This window comes from Lepus europaeus, chromosome 5 (genome assembly GCF_033115175.1).
Source record: "Lepus europaeus isolate LE1 chromosome 5, mLepTim1.pri, whole genome shotgun sequence".
In the NCBI taxonomy this organism is placed as follows: Eukaryota; Metazoa; Chordata; class Mammalia; order Lagomorpha; family Leporidae; genus Lepus; species Lepus europaeus.
The window spans coordinates 27,080,685-27,102,091 of record NC_084831.1 but is presented as its reverse complement, the minus strand read 5'-3'; the positions used below and the strand labels follow the sequence as shown (position 1 = coordinate 27,102,091).

At 44.0% G+C, this 21,407-nt stretch overlaps 1 protein-coding gene across 4 annotated transcripts in view; it reads left to right on the top strand.

Moving 5' to 3' along the window:
* ZMYM6 (zinc finger MYM-type containing 6) overlaps positions 1-21,407 on the top strand; it is a 45,360-nt gene that overhangs the window by 17,099 nt on the left and 6,854 nt on the right. For all 4 annotated transcript variants that reach the window (XM_062190925.1, XM_062190926.1, XM_062190927.1 and 1 more), the window contains exons 7-14: positions 1,951-2,101; positions 3,812-3,927; positions 5,427-5,705; positions 5,866-6,016; positions 6,913-7,085; positions 9,405-9,552; positions 11,458-11,595; positions 12,021-12,058. In XM_062190925.1, coding sequence (XP_062046909.1) covers positions 1,951-2,101; positions 3,812-3,927; positions 5,427-5,705; positions 5,866-6,016; positions 6,913-7,085; positions 9,405-9,552; positions 11,458-11,595; positions 12,021-12,058 — 1,194 coding nt within the window. The remainder of the gene's footprint in view (positions 1-1,950; positions 2,102-3,811; positions 3,928-5,426; positions 5,706-5,865; positions 6,017-6,912; positions 7,086-9,404; positions 9,553-11,457; positions 11,596-12,020; positions 12,059-21,407) is intronic.

Here is a 21,407-nt window from a genome sequence, read left to right as displayed (position 1 = left end):
TGTGAACTTTTTGAAGATCCCACATGGGCATGCATTTCAAAACAGCTTACATTTTTTTTTTTTTTTTAGCATATTTTAGGCATGGGCATCTGGTGCAGTGGTTGATACCATTTGGGATGCCTATATCCTATATCCGAATGCTTGAGTTTGTGTCCTGACTCTGCCTCTGATGCCAGCTACCTGATAATGGACACGCTGGGAAATAGCAGGAGGTAGCTTAAGTTCCTGGGTCCTTGCCAGCCACATGGGGGACCTGAGTGGAAGTCCTGGCTTTGGCCTGGCCTAGGCCCAGATGTGTGGGCACTTGGAGAGTGAACCAGGAAATGGAAGATCTCTCTCTCTCTCTTTTTTTTTTTTTTTAATGATTCATTTATTTATTTGATAGAGTTACACAGAGAGAGGAGAGGAGAGAGAGAGGTCTTCCATCCGATGGTTCACTCCCCAGTTGGCTGCAATGGCCGTAGCTGTGCCGATCCGAAGCCAGGAGCCAGAAGCTTCTTCCAGGTCTCCCATGTGGGTGCAGGGGCCCAAGGACTTGGGCCATCTTCTACTGCTGTTCTAGGCCATGGCAGAGAGCTGGATAGGAAGTGGAGCAGCCAGGTCTCAAACTGGCGCCCATATGGGATGCTAGCACTACAGGTGGCAGCCTTACCCGCTATGCCACAGCGCTGGCCCCTAATGTAATCTTTTAATAAGATTTTATTTATTTACTTGAGGTAGAGTTATAGGGGGAGAGAAAGAGATTGGTCTTCTGTTTGTTGGTTCACTCCCCAAATGTCCTCAATGACTGGAGCTGAGCCAATCTGAAGCCAGGAGCTTCTTCTAGGTCTTCCATGTGGGTGCAGGGGCCCAAGCACTTGGGCCATCTACCACTGCTTTCCCAGGCTACAAGCAGAGAGCTGGATCGGAAAAGGAACAGCTGGGACATGAACTGGTGCCCTTATGGGATGCTGGTGCTGCAGGCAGAGGCTTAGCTCACTACGCACAGCACTGGCCCCGTTAATGTAATTTTCAAAGGCACCTTGCCATGCTGTCGGATGAATTTTATGACAAAGTGCACATACACATTGTTCAGCGTGGGGTGACTTATGCTGAGCATTCAGTAAGGGGTAATATGTTGATTAGAAGATTGAGAGCCATTACTCTTACTATTTCTTAAAACATGAATACACTTATAACAAGTTTTATTGTGAAACTCTGCTTGAGAACAGGTAGTTCTGTAGGATCTTCTACTATTTACACTAATTTCTGTCTCTTGCTAGAGTCTCACAGCTGTTGCAGGTGGTTTGCTCTCCTGTCCAAGTCTGTACTGAGCATGGCCCTCTTTTTCAGTGGTTGCCTGGTCTTCTCTGCTTATTTGTGATGAGAAAAATATATTAGAACCACCTATCTCAATACTTGTAATATGTCTTATGGTTGCTAAGGTATCTGAGTGGTTACTCATTTTTCAGTTTCCTTTATTCTGTTGTCTGACAGATCTTTACCGACATCCCAGCTTTCTTTTTCTTTTTTTAAAAGATTTATTTATTATGTACTTGAAGGCAGAGTTACAAAGAGAGAGAGAGGTTGAGACAGAGAAAGAGATCTTCCATCTGATGGTTTACTTCCTAAATGGCTACAATGGACTGGGCTAGGCCAAAGGCAGGAATATGGGACTCCATCTGGGTCTTCCATGTGCATACCAGGGGCCCAAGCACTTGGGTCATTCTGTCTGCTTTCCCAGACATTAGCTGGGAGCAAGATTGGATGTGGAGCAGTCAGAACTTGAACTGGTGCTGCCCCTGTCCACGTTTCAGAAGAGTCTAAGACTTGGTGTGGCCTTATTGTCATGCTCAGATATTTCAGCCAAAGGCAGTGGTTGTAGGTAGTTTTGTTTTTTCTTCTTATAAGTAATATGTAATAGTGTGTGTATGTCTTAGGTACCTAAATATTATTTTATTTTCTTAATAGAATTCTGCCCAGAAGCCTCCATATGCCCTGGGGAAATCATTGAGGCCCTCAGCTGAAATGATTGAGACTACAAATGACTCAGGAAAAACAGAGCTTTTCTGCTCTGTTAATTGCTTATCTGCTTACAGAGTTAAGACCGTTACTTCTTCAGGTGATGTTTAAATTTGATAAATCTAGAAGTTTTGCAAATGTTGAAGAATGTACCTGCTTTTCTTTCATTTTGTTACAAATGAAGTTTGTGTAGTTCAATAAAGACCTAAGATTGATTTACTTTCTTTCTTTTTTTTTTAAAGATTTGTTTATTTATTTGAAAGGTGGAGTTATAGAGAGGGAAAGGCAGGGGTGGAGAAAGAGAGAAGTCTTCCACCCACTGGTTCTCTCCCAAAATGGCCACAATGGCCACAATGGCCAGGGCTGGGCCAGGCTGAAGCCCGGAGCCAGGAGCTCCATCCAGGTCTCCAGTGTGGATACAAGGACACAAGCACTTGGGCCATATTCAGCTGCTTTCCTTGGTGCATTAGAAGGGAGCTGGATTGAACTGGTGCTCATAAAGGAAGATGGTGCTACTACGCCATAGTGCCGGTCCCTGGTTAAGTTACTTTTAAATAGCTTATTTTTAAGTGAAAATAGTTCTTCACAGATTTTCTTGGTTTGATGTATGCTTTATAGTCTGTATGGGAGAAGTAATTAAACACAAGTTCCAAGCTGGTTTTAATATAAGTGGACTTTGAGTTGTAGTTATATTTATAGATTTTGTGAAATTCCTTTTTTTTTTCATGCTCACAGTTGGCTCCCCATGTCCATGCATTCCACATCCATGGATGGAAAATATGCAAAAAAAATTGTGTAGTGAACATGTACAAACTTTCGTTTTCTTGTCATTATTCCCTAAACAGTACAGTATAACAGCTGTTTATCTAGCATCTATATATATATTTTTTTTTGACAGGCAGAGTGGACAGTGAGAGAGAGAGAGACAGACAGAAAGGTCTTCCTTTTTGCCGTTGGTTCACCCTCCAATGGCCGCCGCGGTTGGCGCGCTGCGGCCGGCGCACCGCGCTGATCCGATGGCAGGAGCCAGGTGCTTCTCCTGGTCTCCCATGGGGTGCAGGGCCCAAGTACTTGGGCCATCCTCCACTGCACTCCCTGGCCACAGCAGAGAGCTGGCCTGGAAGAGGAGCATCCGGGACAGGACCGGTGCCCCGACCGGGATTAGAACCCGGTGTGCCGGCGCCGCAAGGCGGAGGATTAGCCTAGTGAGCCGCGGCGCCGGCCTCTAGCATCTATATTGTGATAGGTATTATAAGTACTCTTAGAAATGATTTAAGGTATTCAGGAGAATGTAGGTTATATGCAAATACTATACTATTTGGTGTATTTGAAGTTTTGTTTGTTTATTTTTAGTTATTTGAAAGGCACAACAACAGAGAGAGACTGTGACAGAATTCTTCCATCTGCTGGTTTACTCTCCCAAATGCCTGCATCAGCGGTGCCTGGGCCAGGTGGAAGCCAGGAGCCTGAAAGTCCAGCTGGGTCTCCCATGTGGCTGGCAGGGACTCAAGTACCTGGGCCATCACCTGCAGCTTCTCAGGGTGTACACCAGCTGGAAGGATTGGCAGTGGAACAGGGACTTGAACTCAGGCGCTCTGACATGGGATGTGGGCATCTTAACCCGCTGTGCCGAACACCAGCCGCTGCTATACCATTTTACCTAAGGGACTTGGGCGTCCACAGATTTTGGTACCTAGTCCACCATAGATGCCAAGGGACGAGTGTACTATTTGATGTTTGCATTCTCCTAATATGCTTTTGGATCATTTTTCAGTTGTGTGACTTACTTTTTAAATTTTCTGTCATCAAGGTGTCCAGGTGTCGTGTCATAGTTGTAAAACCTCAGCAATCCCTCAGTATCACTTGGCCATGTCAAATGGAACTATATACAGCTTCTGCAGCTCCAGCTGTGTGGTGGCTTTCCAGGTATGACCCAAGACAGTGTTTTATCCCTGCTCTTCTCTCAAGCATTGACTGGTGTCAAAGCGTTGACTGCCGAAGGTCTTACAAAAGTTCAAATTTAAATTAAAAAGAAGAAGGATCCTGTTCACCTCTGGTAACAGAAGTTATTTCTACAGAGTGTCTGAGCCCAGATGTTGGGCCTCCATGTTTTCTTCCATATGCAAGGTGCTTGCCTCCGTTCCCCTACTCTTTCTTTCAAATGGATGGCAGCTGGGACTTGGTTTGGGTAGGTGGTGTCGTGAAGAAGTGAAGAGTAACTTGTGTGTCCCCATCTCATCCCGGGCCAGATGCCTAATGATGCCTGGCATGGAACTGTAAACAGCCACTTGCCCCTCTTCTCACTCTTGGCAGAGCACTCAGAGCAGAGCTTAGTGGTCCTGCTGGGTGGGAACATGCCTGGTGCAGTGTCCCTGGCAACCAGGGAGAAAGGCTGCTGGTGGCCACTCTGTGTGTTTTTGTTTTTTTTTAAGATTGATTTATTTGAAAGATGGAGTTACACACACACACACACACAGACACACACACAGACACACAGATCTTCCATCTGCTGTTTCACTCCCCAGTTTCCTGCAATGGCTGGGCCACACAGAAGCCAGGAGCCTGAAACTCCATCCAACTCTCCTACTTGGGTGGCAGGGGACAAGCGCTTGGGCCATCTTCTGCTGCTTTCCCAGGCACATTAGCAGAGAGCTGGGTTGGAAATGGAACAGCTAGGAACTGGCACTCATATGGGATGCCAGCCTCACAGGTGATGACTTGATCTGCTGTGCCACAAGGCGGACCCCAGCCACGTTTCTTTTTTTTGGACAGGCACAGTGGATAGAGAGAGAGAGAGAGAGAGAGAGAGAGAGAGAGAGAAAGGTCTTCCTTTTTGCTGTTGGTCCACCCTCCAATGACCGCTGCGGCTGGCATTTCATGCTGATCCGAAGCCAGGAGCCAGGTGCTTCTCCTGGTCTCCCATGCGGGTGCAGGGCCCAAGGACCTGGGCCATCCTCCACTGCCTTCCCGGGCCACAGCAGAGAGCTGGCATGGAAGAGGGGCAACCGGGACAGAATCCGGCGCCCCGACCGGGACTAGAACCCGGTGTGCTGGCGCCACAGGCGGAGGATTAGCCCAGTGAGCCGTGGCGCCGGCTCAACGTGTCTTAATATATATCAGGAGCTGGGTGTTGATGGGAGTCAAGTGCAGGGTTGTCTTGGGGTGAGGGAGGCTGCTCTGGTTTACTAGAAGCAATTGCTGGGGTCTTTGTCCAGAAAGCCTGCATGCCAGGCCTCGACCTGCTGGTGGTGTTTCTCGGGCTTTCTGGTCTGGACGGATGCCCTTTATTGAAAGTCTTTCTGTGAGATAGAAGATTTCAAAAGTGCTTGTGGGGGGGTTACTTTCTTAACATGAGGGATGGAAGATGCCTAAGCTCTGTTGTTTCTCAGTTGGTAACAGCTCTGCCTTGTTTTGTATCCATTCAGAATGTCTTTAACAAGCCCAAAGGAACAAACTCATCTACAGCGGTGCCCCTGTCTCAGGGCCACGTGGTTGTAAGCCCACCCTCCGGGTCAGCAGTGTCAGCAGGAGGAGGTAACAGCTCTGCAGTTTCCCCCAGCTCCGTCAGTGGCTCGGCTGCTGCCAGTCTCCAGCCTCTTGCTAAACAGTCCCAGCAAGTTGCTTTATCCCATACAGTTGTTAAACTCAAGTGTCAGCACTGTAACCACCTGTTTGCCACAAAACCAGAACTTCTTTTCTACAAGGTAAAGAGAGATCATGGAAGGGATTGAATGTACGCTTATCCAGTAGAAGCATTTTTGTCTTTAGTCTTTGACAGTCATTTGGTTTACTTTGAAATGAGAAGGAAGAGGATTTCTTAAGCAACTATTTAATTAGTTCTTAATGACTGTTGTTTCTCTGCAGGGTAAAATGTTTCTGTTCTGTGGCAAGACTTGCTCTGATGAATACAAAAAGAAAAATAAAGTTATGGCTATGTGTGACTACTGCAAACTGCAGAAAATTATAAAGGAGACTGTGCGATTCTCAGGGGTTGATAAGCCATTCTGTAGTGAAGGTAAAGACAAAAGTTCAGCATTTTCCACGCAGCTGCTGGAGGTTAGGAAATAATTCGTGATAAGTTAGTTGGGTGATGAATCTGTGATTAATTTTCAAGTAACTTTTGTCTTAAGAGATATGGTTTGGGCATTTTTTATTGAGATTATACTTAATTCATTTTAAAGTTTACTGTTTAACATTGTATTTGTAACAAAGAAAACGATGAAATTATAATTGATTAATATGTTAATATAGAGAATCTCTTCAAAAGTTTAGCTAGATCATCAAGAGGTCGTCTTGTTCTTGCAGCCATTTGTAAAGAGGGAACTGAAGCAACTGCTCCTTTTTGACTTTAAGAATCTATTACACCTCTGATGTTTCTGAATCCAGATGATCTATTTTTTAAATGTATTTATTTATTTGGAAGAGTGACTAAAGAGAGGAATAAATAGAGAGAATGATATTTTTCCATCTACTGATTCACTCTTCAACTGGCTATAGGAGCCAAGTCTGGGTCAGGTAAAAGCCAGGAGCCAGGAACTCCATCCTGGTCTCCCACAGTACTCTTGGGCCATCTTCTGCTGCCTTCTGCTGAGTAGCAGGAAGCTGGACTGGAAGCAGAGTAGCCAGGACGTGAATGTGGAGTGGCTAACGATGCTGGTGTCACAGGCGACAGCTTAACCTGCTGTGCCACAGTACCAGCCCCCAGGTCATCTGCCGTTTATATTTAAAAGATTATGAAAACGGGTTTTGTGACTATGGAGACTATTCTTTAGAGGCAAGTAATTATGTTTAGAATAATTAGGTGTTTAGAAGTTAACTCCCAGTTTTGTCCAAGACCATAGAAACTCACTTTACCTCCTTTAAGTTAATGTATATTTGATGTTTCTTCCTTTCATCTCTTCTGGTTCTCAGTTTGCAAATTCCTCTCTGCACGTGATTTTGGAGAACGATGGGGAAACTACTGTAAGATGTGCAGTTACTGTTCACAGACATCCCCGAATTTGGTAGAAAATCGATTGGAGGGCAAGTTAGAGGAGTTTTGTTGTGAAGACTGCATGTCCAAATTCACAGTTCTTTTTTATCAGGTAAGTGTGATATGTGTTTTTTGGCTTTCTGAAGTTAGTATGAGTATATTATTTTCTACTAAGAACATGTTTGAATTGTGTGAAGAAAAATTTCAGTTAAGTTGGGTAAAGTAAATTGTGGGCAGGGTGGGAATTTGGTGTGGCAGTTAATGTGTCACCTTCGATGCCCGCATCAGAGTATCTGGGTTGGAGTACCGGCTCTGCCTCCTGCGGTGTGTACTCTAGAGTCAACAGATGACAGCTTGAGTACTTGGGTCCCTGTCACCCATGTGGGAGACCCAGGTTGACTTCCAGGCAGCCCTGACTGGTGGGGGCATTTGGGGAGTGAACCAACAGATGGAAGATTTTTCTGTGTCTCATTTTGGGGATATGTTCCTTTTAGTTTTGCTTTCTTACATATAAGGGACATTGACCTTATTTGTAACTTCTAGCTTTTTTTTTTTTTTTTTCCTGTTACACGTTTATAGACTGTTGCCTTGCATGGCTGCTATTCAGGTTATTGTGAAGAATTTGAAGTCAGACCTTATTCTCAACTCATGGGTCACATGACAATTACCGACAAACTTACCCATCTCCTTTTAAAAACAGATTACCTTTTTGAGGGGTGGCTGTTTGGTGTGGTGGTGCAGGCTCCACTTGGGGTGCCACATCCCATGTTGGAGTTGCCTGGGTTCGTCATGGCTCTGCTTCTAATTCAGCTTCCTGCTAATGCGTACCTTGGGAGGGAGCAGGTGATGGCTCAGATCGCTGAGCCCCTGCCATCCTTGTGGGAGACCTGGATTTGGCCTGGCCCAGCTCTGGCTGTTATTGATATTTGGCGAGTGAATGAGCAGCTGGAAGATCTCTGTCTGTGTCTCTCTTTCAAATAAAATAAACATTTGTTTAAAAAAGGTTAACTTTTTGAAAGGCTAAAGAGACAGGTATAATTAAGTGAACCACTAATGTCTATCTGGTCCTCCTTCAGTGTTATTTCATTTAATCCTCACCGCAGTCCCCAGAGGTCGGTGGTTATCACCAGTTAATAATTAGGGAAGCGGAGGAGGTCCCAGGGGGTTGACTAAAGGGCCCTTGAGGAGGCTGGTAAGTGACAGGTAGAGAGCACCTGGAGTGCTGTGGTGAAGTCGCCGGGTACTTGTCTGCCTCACTCTCCAGACAGGATTTCCCCAGGGGGAGGGGCAGGGTGGTATCTTTTCCTCATTGTGTGACCAGAGCCAGTAACAGTGCTCAAGACAAAGAATGTCTAATTAGGTGCTTGTTGAATGAGTCAAACTCATTATATGACTCCAAAGTGCATGTTCTTTTTACTGCAATATGCTGCTACTTAATCTTTCTAATTAAGTATTTATTTATTTTTTTGAGAGACGAGAGAGAGAGAGAGAGAGAGAGAGAGTTAGTTCCTGGCTTAGTCCAGAGAGAGAGAGAGAGAGAGAGAGAGAGAGAGAGAGAGAGTTCCTGGCTTAGTCCACAAATGCTTGTATCAGCTGGGCTGAACTGGGCAGAAGCCAGGAGCCAGGACGTCAGTCCAGGTCTCCCGCATGGCTGGCAGGCATTCAGTCACTTGTGCCCCCACTGCTGCCTCCCACAGTGTGCATTTGCGGGAAGCTGGACTCAGGAATAGAAGCCCACTGTGGAACCCAGTTACTCTGACAGGGGACACAGGTGTCTTAACTGGGGGCTTTTTTAGTTTTTTTTAAGATTTATTGATTTATTGATTTGAAAGGCAGAGTGACAGGGAGAGACAGATCTTCTATCCACTGGTTCACTCCCCAAAAGGCCGCAACAGCTGGAGTTGGCACAGGCTAAAGCCAGTAGCCTGGAACTCCATCTGAGTTTCCAACATGGGTGGCAGGGGCCCAAGCAGTTGGGCTATCTTCTGTTCTCTGCCAGGTGTATTAGGGAGCTGGGTCAGAAGTGGAGTAGCCAGGACTGGAATCTACACCGTGATATGGGATGCCAGCATTACAGGCAGTGCTTAAGGCTACACCACAACACCGGCCCCTTAACCAGCCACTTAACTACTAGGATGAATTATCTTCTCTGCTTCTTAATATTTCAAAAGTAGAATTTATGTTTAGATTCCTTTTTCGGTAATTTTGAAAACATAGAGCAAATTTTATACTCTCTCGATTTAGGGCATCTATATGAAACAAATAAATATATACATATACTTAACTACAATATTTTAAGATGGGAACCTTACATTGTATAGTCTCTGCTGACTCATATATCCCGTTCTCAAAGTGCCTTTGGTTTTATGATTCTTTTTATTATTATTATTTTATGGCCTTAAGCCAGTCCTGTCTTATGTTTCTTTCCCAGATGGCCAAATGTGATGGCTGCAAGCGGCAGGGCAAGCTAAGTGAGTCCATAAAGTGGCGTGGCAATGTCAAACATTTCTGCAACCTGTTTTGTGTCTTGAAGTTTTGTCATCAGCAAATTACGAGTGACCCCCTCTCACAAAATAAAGGTGAGAATAACCTTGGCTGATGAGATCTTTGTGTTAGTGCTTGAATATACCATTAGCGCACAATGCTATAAGCAGTATTATAAAAACAAGTCTTCCTTGGGTTCAAGGAGCCTGAATTTCCTTAACTTTTCCTTTAAGAATCTTTAAAGGTTGCCCTTGAGGAGAAACTTATTCTGATGCTTTTCTGCCCGCCTATTCAGATACACCAAGAAATCAGTGAATGTTTGAGTATGAATTTTGATAGAAAAATTAGATTTGATTTCTTTTCGTTGAAGTGTCTGTTCATAAATAACACTAATGTGTATCTATCTGTCTGTGTCTGTATATGTTGTTCATTTAGTAAGCGCAATAAAAACAGAATATCAGGGCAAGCAAAGGAGGAAGACATAAAGTGTGTTAATGCCGTTATTGTGACTGGTGTCAGATTTGATCCAGAGTTTGCCTGTACTCAGGGGAGAAAAGAGCAAAGCATTAATTATCTCAGAAAAAATAGACCAGTTCTTCATGGGTAGCAAAAGTTTCTCCTTACTAAGAATAAAACAGTCTTGCAAGTAGGACATCTGTCGTGGTCAGAATCGCCAAAGAGATAGGTATGTGGCATGGTCTTAAAGTAGCTCCCCTAAGTAGCACCTTCTGAGCGTTAGATTAAGCCACGCTGCATTGGCAGGATTCACGTTCCTTGTCTTCGTGCATTCTTTGGCTTCATGTGTTCTGCTCCTTGCCTGCCTTTCCTAGCTTGTTAATCATCGCCTCAGTCACATATGCCTTGTGCTTATATGTCGTGTTAGCCATCTGTTCTGTAGGTCCAGTCTGGTTGGTGGTAGAATACTTAATATGGCTGGCGCTGCAGCTCACTAGGCTGATGCTCTGCCTGCGGCGCCGGCACCCCAGGTTCTAGTCCCGTTGTTCCTCCTCCAGTCCAGCTCTCTGCTGTAGCCTGGGAAGGCAGTGGAGGATGGCCCAAGTGCTTGGGTCCTGCACCTGCATGGGAGATCAGGAGGAAGCACTTGGCTCGGCTCCTGGCTTCAGATCAGCACAGCGCGCGAGCCGTGGCGGCCATTTGGGCGAGTGAACCAACGGAAAAATGAAGACTTTTCTCTCTGTCTCTCTCTCACGGTCTAACTCTGCCTGTCCAAAAAAAAAAAAAAAAAAAAAAAAAATTTAATATGGGTTAAGAAAACTAGTGTTGGCCGGCACCGTGGCTCAACAGGCTAATCCTCCACCTTGTGGAGCCGGCACACCGGGTTCTAGTCACGGTTGGGGCGCCGGATTCTATCCCGGTTGCCCCTCTTCCAGGCCAGCTCTCTGCTATGGCCCGGGAATGCAGTGGAGGATGGCCCAGGTGCTTGGGCCCTGCACCCCATGGGAGACCAGGATAAGTACCTGGCTCCTGCCTTTGGATCAGCGCGATGCGCCGGCCGCAGCGGCCATTGGAGGGTGAACCAACGGCAAAAAGGAAGACCTTTCTGTCTTTCTCTCTGTTTCTCTCTCTCTCACTATCCACTCTGCCTGTCAAAAAAAATAAAAAATTAAAAAATTTAAAAAAAAGAAAACTAGTGTTGTGCAGGTGGGCAGCTTCCTTGTCAACTTACTTTTATCATTGTTATGTTAAATTTTTTATTTAAAGCAAGCTTAGGTGCAGGAATCTGTTCATGTATACAGCATACAGCAGCCCAGTTAATTCTGAGGTTAGTGCCTGCATTTTTACCTGTCAAATGTCATTTGAGGTTTGTAGTTCCTGTTAAGCCCTAATGAATGCTAATCCGATCAGACTTCCCAGTTCAGCGTTAGTACAGAGTCCGGCCGATATTTTCATTGTTCCTAGAAAACCTAGTGTTGGACAGGGATTTTTCTGTGTGACCCTTTCGTTATCCCAGGTCTTACCTTCTTATTTCTTTTAATCAGTAAATGTTTCTAAGGCACAAACTGCTTTGATGGAGCTCCCTCCTGCAAGGACTACCACAACCCCAGTTATAACCAAAGTAGTGTCATTGGCAAAAATACCTGCCCAGCCTGCTGTGGACACGAACAGAGTTTTACAAGGTATGACTTGATATAGGGGTGTTTGGCTTGGTGTAAGGTGAGCGTTGCCAGCCGAGCTGTTCTTGGCAGCAGCTAGCATTGCATTCGATGGAAAAGCATGCCTCTCCTGCCTCTGAGGCATGTGGGTAGCAAGCAGGGGAGGGTGGTGGGAAAGGAAGGGTGCGTGTAGTTCACTTTGTGAAGAACCCACCTGGTTGTAATGGCCCTGCCTCCTTTACCACCAGAGATTCCGATCAAGTAGGATGGGGTTGGGGCCTGCGAGCTGCACCCCAGGTGGTGTGGATGGGGGGAGTTTCCTTGGACCGTTTTTTGAGAAATTCTGGCCTCGTCTGTAGCCCACCTTGCTGAGAGGAAGGCAGCGCCTTGGTTCGCTGTTCATGTCTGTGTATTCTGGGGGTCATGGTGTATGTTTTCATTCCTAACAGATGCAGCTACTAAAGAGGCAGCAAAGGCCATAGAAGATGTAAGTTTTTTTGTTAATGTTTTTTCTGATGTTGCCATGTGGGTTTATTTTTACTTTAGGTATAGCATTCATACCTGATTTATTTTATACTTGTGTTCTATCATTTTGTTAATAACTCTGCTAATTCTGTTATCATATTTAAGTATTTTAGACTGGAAAGTCTTTTGAAAATTAATGTAGTTTGTTTGATACAATTATGTGTCAAACTATGAATTATACGAAGCTTAAAATACTGCGAAGTGGAAGAATATTTAAACTGTTACTTGATGTCCCAAATTTGAATATAATGAAACTTCCTGGAACTGGATTTTTCAAGAAGTGTGTAATTTCCGATCTATCAGTCTAAAGGGATTATAAATTATGTCATTGTTGCCTTGTGTGTCACCGTAGCAGGAAAACCACTTCGCATCACCCTTTTCCAGCATCATGACTCTGTGTCAGATCTTTGGTTCTTGTTTTGCTGATGCTTGTGCTGCTGTCTTAACATTTGCTCTAGATAAAATTAAACACTTTTTTTTTTTAAATGCTGTGTAACAGTGTCATTCAAATGATTTTTTAGTTGTGGTGCCCAAATTTGGTAATTTTGAAACAGAAACTAGATATGATAGAAAGTCTCTGAAGATGACCAACCCCTGCTATGAAATCTCATGCTGTTAATTCAGGAGAATCTATCCCTAACACTCAAAAAATCAAAAGCAACATGCGAGTTGGTATCCCCCTGCCTTGGTTCACAGTATTATCTTATAACCAGGCGAAGATAATGGAATAAATGGGAAAAGTCCTGGCAGCATAGCTGTGAAATCAGTACTGCCATACAGGCCCCTAAGTGCCAGCTATCACATGTGCCAAGGCATGATGTTTTTTCGACAGTTAGAGAAGAAGAGACAGGCGGAAGGTTTGCTATAAGTCAGTGCTGGCTCCCTGGTTTTCAAGCCCATTGAAGGTTTAAGAATGTGAAGGTGAGCAAGCAAGCTATGAAGTTGTCAGAAACTTTGAGCTTTACCTTAAAGAACTCGCTAATAAGTGTGTGAGAGTAGCACAGAAGGTCGAGTAGTCGCACAGAATCGATGTGAGTTCCATGGGTTAACAAGGGACACGTGCTTGCATTAGGAAGAAGCAGCAGGAAAGGCGCCCCAGCAGTTATCCTGGGTCTTCAGCAGGACTCACGGTGAAGCTGCAGGTACAGGCTTTGGGCTGCCTTTCAGCGGCAGCGACTGGTTTTGAAAAAGATGATGCAGACATGGTGGCAAGGCAGAGATGGGAAATGTGTTTGTGCTTAGAGTATAGAGTAAAAGAAAAAAAAAGCAGAGAAAAAAATTTCAGTGCACGTTAGATTCATTCCTTAGCAGATTTGAAGGAATCAGACCAGCTTTTATCATTATATGGAAAGATACCTTGTCCTGACAGTGCCTGTAACCCCCATTATTTGTGCTGTTGGAAGGTGGTTTCTACTTAATTCTTTTCAGACGGTATACCACATAGTTAATGAAATGTCATTAAATTAACCTTTTATTTATGCGTATGTTAGGCATTACACCTTAAATTACGAAGTCATATCATTAATTAATTATCATATAATGAACAATTATGATAACTACTTAATTATATAATTAAGATATTAATGTGTTATATAATTAGAAAAACATTCTATATTGGTCGTGTATTTGTGAATTGTGAGAATGAATCCCTCCTCTGCTTCATATGTGTGGGACAATTAGTCTTGAATTAGGCTAGTGTTGAATTATTCAGGTTTTTCAGGGACACATAACTCATATTTAATGTGACTGCCCTATATATGGTTTCCCCATGTGGAGTATTTCTATAATTCACTAGTCATTTAAACTGTGTTACAGAATAGCTCTGATTAATATTTTCAGTTTAGTCTATAAAAAGTATTATAATAAATAATGTAGTACTCTTAAGATATGAAAAAACTGACAGTTTTAGAATCTTTGCTTTGTTTCTCTGAGGACTTTATTATCAATCTCTGTCAGGTTGCTTAAATGGTTGTTTTTTTTCAGATCTGTTTTTATTTTATTTGAACGGTGCAGTACAGAAAGAGGGAGAGACGGAGATAGAGAGGGAGTTTTACCATCTGCTGGTTCACTCTGCAAATGGCTGCATTGGCCAGGGCTGAGCTAGGCCAAAATCAGGAGCTTGGAACTCCATCCAGGTCTCCCACATAGGGGCAGGAGCCCAAGCATTTAAGCCATTGTCTGCTACCTTCCCAGGGGCATTGGCAAGGAGCTGGATTGGAAGTGGAGCAGCTGGGACTCGAACCATAGCTTATGTGGGATGCCAGCATCACAGGCAGCTTAACCCGTTGTGCCACAGTGTAGGCCCAAATGGTTTTAAATGTAAAGGTGAGGCCAGCGCTGTGGCACAGCAGGTTAACGCCCTGGCCTGAAGCACCGGCATCCCATATGGGTGCTGGTTTGAGACCCGGCTGCTCCACTTTCAATCCAGCTTTCTGCTATGGCCTGCAAGAGCAGTAGAAGATGGCCCAAGGCCTGGGGCCCCTGCAGCCTTGTGGGAGACCTGGAACAAGGTCCTGGCTTCTGGCTTCGGATTGGCGCAGCTCCGGCCGTTGCAGCCAATTGGGGAGTGAACCATTTGGTGGAAGACCTCTCTCTCTGTGTAACTCTGACCTTCAAATAAATAAATCTATCTTTAAAAAAAAGTGTAAAGGTGAAAATAGAGAAAGGTACACAAAAGAAAATTACTGCAAAAATCATCAAACTGTTTCATTAAGGCCTAGATAGTATTTACTTATGTTACACCTGAGGCTGCACGGCCTCTGTTGGGACTGGGACTGCCATTTAAGTTCCAGACAGCACGATAGGGAGTGTGGTGTGCTCCAGTTCTCTTACAGATCCAGGAGGTGGGCTGGGCTTGGCCTGGGGAGCACTGTTTGCCGACCCTTGCTCTGTGCTCGCATCACCCAGAATGAACTTTGTTAGATTTGGGTCATTTGCTCACAATATCCACCCCTGCCCTCTGCACATTTCCTTTCTCGGTTAAAAAAACATAATCATGACCACGCATCCCCTTTTCACATCTCCAGAAGCAAGCACTCGTGAGAGTCTGCTGTGTGTGCTTTCAGACCGGCTTGTTACCTTTCTACAGAGACACTTGTGGAAATATTTAGTACTGTTTTTCCAAATACCTAGCCATGTTGACACTTCATAGGTTGCCTACATTTCAGTTGGCTGCCTCGTGTCTTTTTCTTCTTCTTCCTTTTTTTTTTTTAAGATTTGTTTATTTATTTGAAGATCAGAGTTACACAGGGAGAGAAGGAGAGGCAGAGAGAGAGAGAGAGGTCTTCCATCTTCTGGTTCACTCTCCAGTTGGCCGCAATGGCCGGAACTGTGCCAATCCCAAGCCAGGAGCCAGGACCTTCTTCCAGGTCTCCCACAAGGCTGCAGGGGCCCCAGGCCTTGGGCCATCTTCTACTGCTTTCCCAGGCCACAGCAGAGAGCTGGATCAGAAGTGGAGCAGCCGGGACTTGAACCGGTGCCCATATGGGATGCTGGCACTGCAGGCGGTGGCTTTTACTTGCTACGCCACAGTGCTGGCTACTTGTCTTTATTTTTCTTGTGCTGATCTTTGAGCTCCATATTTATGTATCCACTTACTTGAAATGTACACTTAGATGGATTATAGCCATCTCAGACAGTACGTGTGCACCAGGACCACAGGGGTTCCTGTCTTAGCTCGCGCTCCAGCACCCCTCCTTCTGGCCTCTCATTGCTGCCTCCTGAGTCACACTGCCGGCCTCTCTCTGCTGGCTTACTGCACTAACCTCCTGCCTCTCCTGCATCCTTTCTTGCCCTTTGTAGCTTTTTCTCCATGCTGTTGTAGAATGATCTTTTATTTTGTTAATTAAAAAAATTAATTTATTTTATTGAAGACAGAAATAAAGATCACCCACTTGACCCACCTACTGGTTCACTCCCCAACTCCCCAAATGCCTGCAAGAGCCAGGGCTAGGTCAAACTTAATCCAGGTCTCTGGGTGGCAGAGACCCAGGTACTTGAGCCACCTATTGCCTCCCAAGGTGCACGCTAGCAGGAAGCTGAACTAGGAAGCAGAGCTGGGCTGTGTACACAAGCTCTCCGATACGGGATCTCGGTATCAAGCAGTGTCTTAAGCACTGTGCCAAATGTCACCCCAGGATACTCTTCTAAAAACACACATTGGGTCATGTCGCTTCTCAGCTCAGAAATTTTCAGTGAAATTCTGAAAAAGAAGAATACAGGCAGGGAGGAGCTAGTTTTCACATCCTAAAGTTATAGGAAAACTACAGCTATTATAAAGCTGTGTAGTTAAAATAACTGATGCTGGTGCAGGAATAGACTGTGACTCAATAGAAAATAAAGTGGTCCCAAATATGTGTATATAGAAATCTAGCAATGATAAGGGTAGCCTTTCAGATCAGTAGGACAAAAATGGATTATTCTGCAAATAATCCTGTGAGAACTAAGTAGACATATGGAAGAAAATGCAGTTGAGTTTCTACCTCACAATTCAGACCAAATGTAGGAAATAATAAAAGTACCAGGAAAAATATTTAATAATATGGAAGTGAGGGAAGTATTTCTAAATATGTCGCAAAACCCTAAAGCTATGAAGGAGTCAATAGAGAAGTTCAACTGATTTCAAAGACAAATGACAAAGTGAACAAAATAGTTTTCCTGTTGAAAAAAAACCTAGTATTTTAAAAAATACAGGAAGAGCTTCTGTGAATCAGTAGACTCACTACTCCATAGGAAAATGAGTGTAAGTATGAACCAACAGTCTACAGGCCTAGACTGGAAAGTAGTTCTTAAACTAGTGCAAAGATGTTTAACTTCAGAATTAAAGAAATGTTGGGTACCGCAATAGTTTGGTCAGATTGGCAAAGACAGAGATGATGGACAGCACTTTACGGCCTCTTCCATATTAGCAGTAGGAGTGTAAGTGAGTGAAATAGCACAGAGGGCAATTTAGAACCTGTTAAACTTTTTAAATGTAGACACTATTTACCTGGGAATTCTATGTTTAGGTATTTCCTTTTCAGATACATTTTGCACATTTATGAAATGAAATATATGCAAGGAGATTCACTGCAGCATTGTTTGTAGTAGCAGAAGCTTACAAACAGACCTAATTGTTTCATCAGTAGTCAAAGCACAGGGAGTTCACTCTGAGTTTTTACATGAATTAGGAAAAAGAGCCCTGTGTGAGCAGAGCCTGACAGGCGCTCTTTTCTGGTTCCATACCTGCTTACGTGGCCTGGCTGCAGTTAATTTATGCTATATCCATACAGTAGAATACCATGCAGTTGTTAAAAAGGATGTGGCAGCATGTTTTCTTTATTTAGGAAACTTTTTTTTTAATAAATATAAATTTTGAAAGTACAACTTTTGGATTATAGTGGCTTTTCCCCCCATAACCACCCTCCCACCCGCAAACCATCCCATCTCCTATTCCCTCTCTCATCCCATTATTCATTAAGATTCATTTTTAATTATCTTTATATACAGAAGATCAACTTAGTATATACTAAGGAAAGATTTCAACAGTTTGAACCCACACAGACACACAAAGTATTTGTACTATTTGAAGACTATTTTTACCATTGATTCTCACAATACATTAAGGATAGAGATCCTACATGGGGAGTAAGTACACAGTGACTCCTGTTGTTGATTTAACAATTGACACTCTTGGCTGGCGCTGCAGCTCACTAGGCTAATCCTCCACCTGTGGCACCGGCACAGTCCCGGTTGGGGCGCTGGATTCTGTCCCGGTTGCTCCTCTTCCAGTACAGCTCTCTGTTGTGGCCCAGGAGTGCAGTGGAGGATGGCCCAGGTGCTTGGGCCCTGCACCCACATGGGAGACCAGGAGGAAGCACCTGGCTCCTGGCTTCGGATCGGCGCAGTGCACTGGCCTTAACAAGCCAGCCGTAGCGGCCACTTGGCGGGTGAACCGACGGAAAAAGGAAGACCTTTCTCTGTGTCTCTCTCTCTCACTGTCTAACTCTGCCTGTCACACACACACACACACACAAAGATTTAAAAAAAAAAAAAACAATAATTGACACTCTTATTTTTGATGTCAGTATTCATCCAAGGTTCTTGTCATGAGCTGCCAAGGCTATGGAAACCTCTTGAGTTCACAAACTCCAATCTTATTTAGACAAGGCCATAATCAAAGTGGAAGTTCTCTCCTCCCTTCAGAGAAAGGTACCTCCTTCTTTGATGGCCTGTTCTTTCCACTGAGATCTCACTCACAGAGATCTTTCATTTAGGTCATTTTTTGCCACAATGTCTTGGCTTTCCATGCCTGTGAAACTCTCATGGGCTTTTTAGCCAGATCTGAATGCCTTAAGGGCTGATTCTGAGGCCAGAGTGCTGTTTAGGGCATTTGCCATTCTTTGAGTCTGCTGTGTGTCTGACTTCCCATGTTGAATTGTTCTCTCCTTTTTAATTCTATCAGTTATTATTAGCAGACACTGGTCTTATTTATGTGATCCCTTTGACACTTAATTCTATCTTCATGATCAATTATGAACTTAAACTAATCATTTTATCTAGTAAGATGGCCTTGGTACCTACCAACTTAATGGGATTTGGAGTCCCATGGCACATTTCTAGCTTTACCCTTGGGTAAGTCCGAGTGAGCATGTGCCGAACTGTACATCTCCTCCCTCTCTTATTCCCACTCTTATTTTTAAATAACAGGGATCAATTTTCAGTTGGATTTAAACTCCTAAGTGTGTTAAAGAATTCAACCAATGGTATTAAGTAGAAAAAGAAAATACTAAAAAGAATAAAATAGTAAGCTGTTCCTCGACAGGACAAAGGCTGATCAAGTCATTGTTTCTCATAGTGTCTGTTTCACTTCAACAGGCTTCCTTTTATGCGATCAGTTAGTTGTCACAGATCAGGGAGAACATATGATATTTGTCCCTTTGGGACTGGCTTATTTCACTCAGCATGATGTTTTCCAGATTCCTCCATTTTGTTGCAAATAACTGGATTTCATTTTTTTTTTATTGCTGTGTAGTATTCTCTAGAGTACATATCCCATAATTTCTTTATCCAGTCTTCTGTTGATTGGCATTTAGGTTGATTCCTTGCCTTCACTATTGTGAATTGGGCAGCTCTGTTTATACATAAAGCAATCTCATAGATCCTAAGTGGAAAAAGGAAGACGTAAGACTGTGTAGCATACTGCTGCTGGGCTTTGAGCACAGAAGACATGCTTGCACACGCTAGCACAAATGTCTAGAGCATCCCTGGAAGGCAACCACTAAATAGGTAATAATGGTTGCCTCAGAGGAGAATGGAATGACTGGGGGAGAATTTCAGGAGGGAAAAGATTTCTTTTTATTGTTTACCATTTGAATCTTTGAATTTTATGTCACATGACCCATTTAAAAATATGCATGGATTTAGTTTTTTTTTTTTAAAGGAAAGCAAGGCAAAGGATCTGAATAGATGACTCACAGAAGATGAAACATTAATAATAATAACAGGAAATATGCCTAACAACACTACAATAGGGTAATTTTTCACTGAAAAATAGCAGAATGTACTACTCTGTGACGAGGATGTTGGAAAACAGTTCCCATATGTTGCTCATGGTCGTGTAGTTTGATACATCTGTGGGAAGCTCTCCGGCAGTGCCACCGATCCATCGGCAGCACTTAGCCTGTATTCTCTAGATCAGGGTTGGGGAGCCTCTTTTCTGGCAAGGGCCATTTGGATATTTATAACACCCTTTGTGGGCCCTGCAAAATTATCAACTTAGAAATTAGTCTAGTATAGGTTTATTAAATTGGCATCCCTCCTACAGTTGCCTGGGCAGGGCTAGACCGGATGATTTAGGGACCTTTATACAGCCCACGGGTTGGATACTTCCCACTTCTGCTGTATGTGTGTGTGTGTGTGTGTATACATATATATGGAATTAGATATGTATATATATGGAATTAATTTTTATGTAAGGACAGTCACTGTTGCATTGTTTAGAATAGCAAAAGATTTATAATGTTACTTGAGTACATGCATTCAAGAATGGAACACCATGAAGCTGTTACTAGGCAGCTTTTCACGAAGTTATGTAAATATACCTCCAAGTTGATTTGCCAAGTGACAAGAGCAAGGTGCCAAGTCTTGTTAATGTTACCATTTGTAGTCAGAAGCAACTTATGTTATTACATAATCCATCTATAGAAGGATACATAAGAAACTGGGAACAATGATTGTATTCAGAGTTGAGTCTGGGGGCCAGTGCTGTGGCTCACTTGGTCAATCCTCCACCTGTGGCGCCGGCATCCCATATGGGCACCAAGTTCTAGTCTTGGCTGCCCCTCTTCCAGTCCAGCTCTCTGCTGTGGCCCATCCAGGAGGATGGCCCAAGTATTTGGGCCCCTGCACCCACATGGGAGGCAAGAGGAAGCACCTGGCTCCTGGCTTCAGAGTTGAGTCTGGATAGATGGCAGTCATGTACATAGACACTTTTATACCATTTGAATTTTTTACTGAGTGCATCTATTAATAACTTTACAAGTAAATTTAGCTATAACCTCCAGGAGCAGGTATTGGCCTAGCAGTTCAGATGCCTTAGTCTCATATTGGAATGCCTGGGTTTGATGCCTCCCTGTGGTCATGACTGCAGGCTCCTGCTAATGCAGGCCCTGGGAGGCCCTGGAGACCTGGATTGAGCTCCCGACTCCTGGCTTGGGCCTCAACCCGATCCTTGTCAGCTAAGGGCACTTGGGGAGTGAACCAGCAGGTGGAAGCTTGCCCTGTCTCTCTGCCTCTCAAATTAATAAATATATAGAACTGCCAATGGTGTCCTATTACATTTAAAATGCAATTCTGATTTATTGTTGATGGTCACTAAGAACCCCTGAGTCCTTAGTTTGGCTTCTGTAGCCTCTCCGAGTTTCTAGTTTCCTCTGCTTACTCTGTTCCAGCCCTGTTTCGTTGATGCTCCTAAAGCAGGGCAGCCGTTCTCACACTTCCGGCTTCTGCACCTGCAGTTCCTTGCCTAAGCTCTTCTGAGCCCAGACCTCTGCTCTGCTTGGTCTTTTGACTCGTGCAGAAGATCCCTGCTTGGATGTTTCCTCCACATCGTCGCCCTCCATTCCCTTCATGTTTCTTTCTTTTTTTTCTTTTTTCTTTTTCTTTTTTTTTTTTTTTTTTTGACAGGCAGAGTGGATAGTGAGAGACAGAGAAAAAGGTCTTCCTTTTTGCCGTTGGTTCACCCTCCAATGGCCGCTGCGGCCGGTGCATCTCGCTGATCCGAAGCCAGGAGCCAAGTGCTTCTGGTCTCCCATGCGGGTGCAGGGCCCAAG